At 32.0% G+C, this 9,364-nt stretch overlaps 1 protein-coding gene across 1 annotated transcript; it reads right to left on the bottom strand.

Moving 5' to 3' along the window:
* Window positions 1-476: 476 nt before the first annotated feature.
* LOC311615387 (XK-related protein 3-like) lies at window positions 477-1,172 on the bottom strand (the record flags this gene model as incomplete). Its single annotated transcript, XM_084870825.1, has 1 exon — window positions 477-1,172. The coding sequence occupies one exon, from the start codon at window positions 1,170-1,172 to the stop codon at window positions 477-479; it is 696 nt and encodes a 231-aa protein (XP_084726951.1).
* Between the last annotated feature and the right edge of the window lie 8,192 nt (window positions 1,173-9,364).

Below are 9,364 nucleotides of genomic sequence, written 5' to 3'. Positions count from 1 at the left end.
TATTTTTTTGAATGGTTAATGTTTACAGATAACTTATGTGCATAACAGCAAACCCTATTTGTCTCATTAAAGATAAAAGTTCTAAAGATGTGGTAGGTAAAAATGGATTATGTTTATTTGTCCTGATCAGTGTTTGGAAAAATGTACAGGTTTTTCTATTTTTGCTAAGTCTATAATTATATTTGAGAAAACAAAATTCCATGTCATTTGGTTGGCAGTGATAACAATTCAAAGTACTGTTGATTTACAGGAGAAAAATAAATTTTATTAGCAACTGATTACAATCTTTTGCTTTAAATGAAAGAAAGTTTAGTATATTTTACCATTAGAAGTATTTGATTACAGCAAAATGAAAATGTTCATTTTTCTATGGAAATCCATTTTCTAGTGAAAATGAACTCGTTCTTAAATGAAAAAGATGCCCAGTCTTACTTCAGAAGTAATAGTTTATTTTCAGTTAATAATTTTTATTCTTTTCATTGATTTGACTCTCTAGTTGATATGACATTACTTTGGTTCCGGTTTATCTCTTCTGTTTGGTCTGGTACTAAATTGCTTGACCACCCTGGCTGCAAATACTGGTAGAAGAGAAGCATAAAACCAATTGATAATAAGTAAGTTATAATGACCTGTGTGGCAATTAATGTGTCACAGCAATTCAATAAAGTTTCCCTATCAGTAAACTTAAATACCAATATCATTATTACATTTTCTACTAACCGAACGCTGTAGTGAAAGGCTTTATTACTCCCCTGGTGTGTCTTATCAACTACTTCCTCATTTGACAATTGCAGCTTCACGCCTGACCAGCAGCAGAATTCGATCGCAGCATGTAGTAGAGTGATCACAGTAAGCACCAGTTCTATACTCATTGGCTTCAAATCGATTATAGTCTTTCTAGGAAGATGAGATCTGCTTATCCAAAACTCCACCCATGGTGCCAACAGTGATATTGAAAATGTGACTAATAAAAAGGGCAAGCTCATCGATTTCAGAGATGCAATAAAAAGTACCAGAGTCACTACACGTGAGGTAATCTCCAAACAACGCCAGAACATGATGCAGATGAACTGTACTGTATGTAGCTTAAAATGATTATCGTACTTGATCTGCATGGCCAGTATGTTGCAGTGAACAGAGCCATAAATAACTGACACTAGGGAAAATGCCATCAGACATGCTGTTAAAAATAAACATTGAAATGTTAGAAAATTTCCTTAATAAATGATGACAATATTCTATTTTAAACCAAGTATTTTAAGGTAAGTACCTCTTTACCACTTTTTTATAGGTTGGAAATTTACTTTTCCAAGGAATAAATACTTAGTCGTTTTCAATAATCAGAAATAGAGCAAATATATTAATACAATGCATATGTCCTCTCCTCGAAAAATAATGAGCAAATATATATGTTTACAAACATATACACATACTCCCTATAAATAATGATACAGATGAGATTAGAAAGATAGACATACCTCTAAGGCAGGGGTCCTCAAACTTTTTAAAGTGGGGGCCAGATCACAGTCCCTCAGAGAGCTGGAGGGCCGGACTATATGAACTACTAATCCCTACTGTAACACCTTGGCTGCGCTCACTGCCCAAAAAACCTGGCGGGCAGGATCAGACTCCCCTGGGGGCTGCATGTGGCCCGCGGGCCGTAGTTTGAAGACCCCTGCTCTAAGGTATGTGATAGAAGGCTGTTTAAATTTTATTCAAATTGAAAAGCTATTAGGAATCTTTAAAAAGGAGAGTTGTATCATCTGATTCAACAAAAATATAATTATGCTTTACAGAAAGCTTGGTAGAAAGCAAGGAAACAAAGCAGAAAGCTAACAAATGATATGTGCTTTAGACTCCCCAAAAATATGTTGCAAGGTTAAAAGATAAAAAGAAAATCTGAATATTGAACTGAAAGATTTTGCTGGCTCAACAGATCAGATGTATAAATTGAGAAGTCAATAATTCATGTATTTAGATATATAAGTTTTAAAGAATAATATGAGAAATAATAATTTTAGAAGCAAAATTAATTTGAACACAAATCTAAAAAATTAGACAAATGAGCACATACAAAGTAATTTTATAGAGAAATTGAATACTGTTTAAATAATATTAAAATAAAATTTTGAAAGTAAAGGTGAAAAATCTTTTTAAATATATATGTTATGTACAAAATAATTCACACTGGTTTCTCTGAAAATATTCTACAAAGATAATTTAATTAGAACAGAAATAAAATCAAGTAGTAATTCTTAATGTAACTCAAATTAGAAAACCAGAATTCAAAGTATACACCAGTAAGAAAATAAAACAATAACATTGCCCTTCTACTTTGAGGAATTGTCAAAATAAAGCTGAAGATATTGAGGACCTTAACTTCATTTATGAGGAATCAAGATTGAAAATAAAAGACTTGAAAATTCAATGTTAGCAAATGAAATTTACTTTTGAGTCTTGGACACACAATGCAACATACAGATGATGTATCATAGAATTGTACAATCTAAATCTATATAATTCTATTAAGCAATGTTACCCCATGTTTTAAAATGTGGTTAAAGAAATTTTGAAACTCTGCTGTAGAACAAATCAACTAATTATTGAAAAACAAATAATTCTAAAACTTAGATATACGTTTCAAAACAATACTTAACAAAATAGACATATATAACTTTCAAAATAACAAGCCAACTAAAGATCAACAGGAAATATTCAAGAATATTTAAAATAGTAAGTATAATTTTATATATGTAGAATATCAAGCTGAATGTTTTATTTTCAAAGTATATATAAATATTAAAGTTGATTCAACCAATTAGTCAATGATCTCAACAAAAAAAAATTTAAATGGTTGTTTAACAATCATTTATAAAAATTTAGATCATTTGGAATAACTCTACTAAATAAGAGTATACTTTTCTAAATTAATTAACTATATAAAAATAAGTATATTGAATATATGTTATTTTCTGTGTTTGATCATGTTTTAATACACACACACACACACACATATATATATATAAATATATATATATTTTTTTAAATATAATTTCATTGATTTCAGAGAGGAAGGGTGAGGGAGATAGAAACATCAATGATGAGAGGGAATCACCGATTGGATGCCTCCTACATACCCCTCACTGGGGGTGTGCCTGCAACCGAGGTACATGCTCTTGGCCAGAATCAAACCTGGGACCTTTCAGTCCACAGGCTGACATTCTATCCACTGAACCAAGCCTGCCAGGGCCCTTTGCCCATTTTCAAATGGGTTGTTTGTCTTCCTTTTATTAAGTTGTATGAGTTCCCTGTAAATTTTGGAAGTTAATCCCTTATCAGATGTATCACTGGCAAATATGTTCTCCCAGGCAGTGGGCTCTCTTGTTATTTTCTTAATGGGTTCTTTTGCTATGCAGAAGTTTTTTTTATTTTGAGGTAGTCCCATTTTCTCTTTAGTTTCCATTGTCCTAGGTGCTGTATCCATAAAGATATTGCTATAAGTGATGTCTGAGATTTTGCTACCAATGGATTCTTCTAGGACTTTTACAGTTTCACATCCTACATTTAAGTATTTTATCCATTTTGAGATTATTTTTGTGTATTGTGTAAGTTGCTGGTCTAATTTCATGGTGGGGTTTTTTTTTTGTTGTTTTGTTTTGTTTTTGTGCAATTTTCCCAAAACTATTTATTAAAGAAACTATATCAACTCCATTGTATGCTCTTGCCTCCTTTGTAAAATATTGAGCATGTCTTAGATTGATTTATGGGTTCTCTGTTCTGTTCCATTGATCTATATGCCTATTCTTGTACCAGTAACATGCTGTTTTGAGTACAGTGTCTTTGTAATATAGCTTGATATTTGGCATTGTGATCCCTCCAACTTTGTTCTTTCTCAGGATTGCTGTAGTTATTCAGGGTCTTTCTAAATTCCATATACATTTTTGGAATATTTGTTCAAGATCTGTGGAATAAGCTGTTGGTATTTCAATAGAGATTGCATTTGGATATGGCCATTTTAATGATGTTGGATTTACAAATCCATGAACATGGTATATTCTTCCACTTGTTTATATCTTCCTCTATCTCTCTTTTTTTTTCCAACATACTGTAGTTTTCTGAGTACATATTACCTCCTTGGTTACAGTTATTCCTAAATATCTAATATATTTGGTTGCAATGGTAAATAGTGTTGTTTGTTTGGTTTTCCTTTCTAAGCATTCATTATTGATGTATAAAAATACCATAATTTTATGGCAATTTTATGTCCTGCTATGTAGACAAATTCACTATTAAATCTAGTAGCCTTTTTGATGGCATCTTTAGGGTTTTCTATGTACAGTGTAATGTTGTCTGTGAATAGTGACAGTTTTACTTCCTCATTTTCAATTTGGATGCCTTTTATTTCTTCTTGTCTGATTGCTACAGGTAGAACTTCTAGTACTATGTTGAATAGAAGTGGTTAAAGTGGGCATTCCTCTCTTGTTCCTATTCTCATAGGAAACTAGTGGCCTGGTGCACAAATTTGCGCACATTGAAAGGAACTTAATTAGAAGAAATATTTTAATATCACTATTCACCCTTTCTCTGTAATAGAAGTGTCAACCAAATTCACGATCAACAATGACAGATGGAAACACACACGTGTGATTGGTGCCAGAGAGCTTTTAATGTATTGTGCATGCACAAGTCAACTTAGCCTTTTATAGATATAGAACAAACTTGCTTAATTAGACCTGCTTTCTGATTTAGCTAAACTTTTTCCAGCCCAGTGAAGCATCCCAACTTCTCTTTCAGGTAATTGTCAGCAACACAACTGCAGAAGTGTTTGACTATATTCTTTGCAGTGAAAAAAACCTGAAGTCATTTTCAAGATCCACCATTTCTTACTTCTTTTCAGTTAGGTCAAGTTTCTAAGTTTTCTAAATCTCCATTTTTCAGCTAATGAAAAGAAACTAGGATTCCACTGAGTCTCCTATCTACCTACTCCAGGACTTCTGTGAGGATAAAATGAGATGAGGCACGGGAAAAAGCTTCACAGACAGTTGGTTACAGTGTAAAGTTTCCACCTGGGTATAAAGCAAGTTATGTTCCTGGGCTGAAGAAACTGCAAGGAGGCTAGTCGCTAGGGAGAGGAAGCCAGGTGTTGCTATGTGATGTCATTATCCAGATGAAGGGAAGGACCCTTAGCATATTAGCCTTTTATATAGATAGATGATTTTAGTTTTTGCCCAATGATTATCATGTTGGCTGTAGGTTTGTCATATAAGGCTTTTATTATGTTGAGGTATGATCCCTCTAATCCCACTTTCCTGAAAGTTTTTTTTTTTAATCAAAAAAGGATGTTGGATTTTGTTGAATTTTTTATGCATCTATTTATATGATTACATAGTTTTTATCTTTCAGTTTGTTTGTGTGATGTATCACATTGACTGGTTTATGGATATCGTACCAGCCTTGGATCCTTGTAATAAATCCCACGTGGTCATGGTGTATGATCTTTCTAATGTATTGTGGGATCCAATTTGTTAGGATTTTGTTGAGGATTTTAGCTCATATGTTCATCAGGAATATTGACCTGTAGTTCTCTTTCTTTGCAGTTTCTTTATTTGCTTTTGGAATTAGGGTAATGCTGGCCTCATAGAAAGAGCTTGGAAATGTTCCTTCTTTCTGATTTTTTTGAATAGTTTGAGGAGGATAGGTACTAGTTCTTCTTTGAGTGTTTGGTAAAACTCCCCTGTGAAGTTGTCCAGACAAAGGCCTTGGTTTGCTGGGTGTTTTTAAATTACTGCTTCAATTTCATCAGTAGTTATCAGTCTATTCAGGTTTTCTGATTCTTGCTGTTTGAGTTTTAGAAGATTGTATTTTTCTAGCGATATGTTCATTTGGTCAAGGTTGTCCAGTTTATTGGAATAGAGGTTTTCATAGTATTTTTTTTTTTACAATCCTTTTTTGTTTGTTTGTTGGGTTGGTTGTTACTTTGCATCTTTCATTTCTGATTTTGTTTATTTGGGTCCTCTTTGCTGCTTGGTGAGCCTGGGGTTTGTCAATCTTGTTTATCTTTTGAACCCTTCTCAGAGCTGTTGTTCGAAAATATCTTATTTCATTCAGTTTACTGCGTTTTTGTTTAGTTCAAAGTTTCCTTTATTATGCAAAAGTTTAATTTTATAGAGTCTTATTCATTTATTATTGCCTTTACTTCCCTTGCCTTTGAGGAAAAATTAATATAATCTTCTCTAAGATTTTAGTTCATAAATTTGGTGCCTAGGTTTCTTTAATGGACCTTGAGATTATCATGCTAAACTAAATAAGCCATACAAAAAAAGTAAATAGCTCTATGGTTTTATTTATATGCGGAATATAAAATTGAAGCAAAAAAACTAACAACAAAACTGATAGAGACCACAGTGTGTCTGTGACCAAAGTGAAGACGGTGGGAGTTATGAAAGGGTAAAGTAGGGTATATACACAAGGCATCATACAGGTCACATATCATAAGAATGTACAGCTGAAACCTAAATATTCTTATTAACCAATGTCAACTCAATGCATTTAATTGAAAAAGACAAAAAAAAACTTCCTATTTTTCAATAATCATAGTACAGACTGGATACTTGTGCACTTTACACAGTTCCTCCAGTTGTTGCATCTTATATAATTATAGTGCATACAATATCATTAATGTGAAATTTACACAGGCCCATCAGCTTATATGGGTGTATTCCATTCCATCAGCATGCAGATTCATGTAACAGCTACTATAATCAAAACACAAAGTCATATTCCTAGAGAATTTTGGAAAATTTTATGTGTATCCTTTCTAAATGTTTAATTCTTTGCAGTTTTTACTTTTATTATAAGAAGACATGTTATATATTGTATATTTTTAAATTCTGTAATAAGTTTCAGATACAGAATTATTTCCCACTAAATGTAACAGTCCCCTTTCTCATATAACCTTACATATTATATGACCTAATAAAATGGATGCCAGTTTATTCATATCAATTTTCTCTCGATTTTAGATGCACCTATTTATAATTTTGTTTTTGAAAATATTCACAGAAAATCAACTTTACAGAATCTAATACAGTCATGAGTTAGAAATAAATATTTAATGTCTTTTTAAAACTTCACTATGTCCTACCTTCCCTTTTAGACTGGTCTGTTAGCTTACAACAACCAAACTTACCTCTTTCCACAGGACATTCTCTTACAGTGAGAGTGATACATAGTTGTAATGTTAATTGTGGAATAGAACTAAGATAGGTCTGGATGACTGACATATAGTAGAAAGCTTTGCACTGCAAGAAAGCACCATGGAGTGTGTGAACAATCTCCCTCTCTATAATCATCTTTCTTCTTTTGATGCTAATTTGAGATATTTTTTTAACTTGATCAAGCCTTCTCAGTACTCGGTGGTAACGTATACTGTTCTGCAGACACCTGTTAGAATGAAGTAACACTCAAGATTAATATTTGTCAGTGATAGATGTGTTAAAAATATTTGAAATGCCATTATTAGATGAATGTCTAATTTTTAAAATTCTATTATTAAATATAATAAAAACTAAATTCATCATGTAATACAGTTTCCAATATTAACATTTATTTTAATTCTGTATCTATGATTTAATCTGAAATTAATACATAAATACATTCTTATAAAAATCAAACAAGCTAAATATTGCTTTATTAACATACAATTGAATTTGCCTTCACCTATAAGTTACTATTTGTAGTTTGGGAATAATATTCCAATCTTATCCCAATGTGTTTACTTTATGAGCCTAAATCTTTATATTCTTATCTTAAAACATATTTACGTTATTTTTCTAAAATAAAGGGGTGCTCATAGTTTTTTTGATAATTTAAAAAATGTTTGACACTTCTTATATGTTTGTTCCAAAAAATGAATCTGTCATAGTTTTAATTGCTTTCAAGGACTCAATACAATGAGTGTACTATTTTTATTATTTTTCTATTGATGGGAGTTAACTCATTTAGCATCCATTCTGACATGTGAACTTTAAAAACTCAATTAAGACAAAGTAGTTGTAGATTCAAGATGTTGCCAAAGTAGGTAAATATAATAGCCCCATTTCCTCAGGACCAAATTGGAATTAGACATAAAATATAAACCCATCAACACAAATAACTCATTAAATACTTGCTGAATACAAGTCTTATAGTGAGAAATTTCTAGAAGGTGGAGCTTTTTCTTGGGGAGCTTTGCATGTGTTAATACCACCATTTCCATATATACCTCCAGAATCTCAGCTATCACTCATGAGGGTTGACCCTGCACGCAAATAAACCAATAAAAATCAAGACTCAGTTACAAAGGAGGGGCTTACATAATTGACACAAAATATATTTCAGAAGCATTTAGTTCAGATGATCAGGGAGACTTTGCCACTAGGTTCCAGAATTTAAAAAGCTAAAAGAGTTCATTACCACTGAACAAGTATTACAAGAAATGTTAAAAGGTCTTCTTGAAGTAAAAGAAGGAGGAGGAGGAAGAAAAGAGGAAAATAAATATATTTATAAAATATAAAATGGCAATAAATATGTACCTCTGAATAATCACTATGCTAAAATATTCAACAACATCTTAGCAAATTGGATCCAGCAATACTTTAAAAAGATCACACACCATATCCAAGTGGGATTTATTATAGGGATACAAGGCTGGTACAGCATTCACAAGTTAATACATGTGATACAGCACATTAACAAATTGAAAGCAGAGAAGACATGATCACATCAATGCATAAAAAGCATTTGACAAAATCCAACACCCATTTTTGATAAAAACTCTCAGCAAAGTGGAAATATAGCCAGCATCATACTCAGTAGGAAAAATTAAGATCAGGAATAAGACTATGATATCTGCTTTCACCACTCTCATTCAATATAGTACTAATAGTTCTAGCCACAGCCATCAGACAAGAAGCACACATAAATGGCATTCAAATTGGAAGGAGGAAGTAAAACTATCACTTTTCTCAGATGACTTGACATTGTACATAAAAAAGCCTAAAGACTCCACCAAAGAACCACTAGATTTAATAAAGGAACTCTGCAATGTAGCAGGATACAAAATTAACACCTAGAAATTGATGGCATTTTATACACAAATAATGAATTTTCAGAAAGAGAAACTAAACAGTCCCATTTATCATAGCAATAAAAATTATGAAATACATAGGAATAAATTTAAGCAATTATGTAAAAGACTAGTACTCAGAAAACTACTGGACATTGAAAAAAGAAATAGAGGAAGATATAAACAAGGGGGAAAATATATTGTGTTCATTGATTGATAAAATTTTCATGAATTGCCCATACTACCCAATTTGTAGAT

This window comes from Pipistrellus hanaki (genome assembly GCF_964339955.1).
Source record: "Pipistrellus hanaki genome assembly, chromosome: X".
NCBI classification, from domain to species: Eukaryota; Metazoa; Chordata; class Mammalia; order Chiroptera; family Vespertilionidae; genus Pipistrellus; species Pipistrellus hanaki.
Note: the sequence above shows the minus strand (reverse complement) of the source record. Positions and strands in the feature narration are given on the sequence as shown.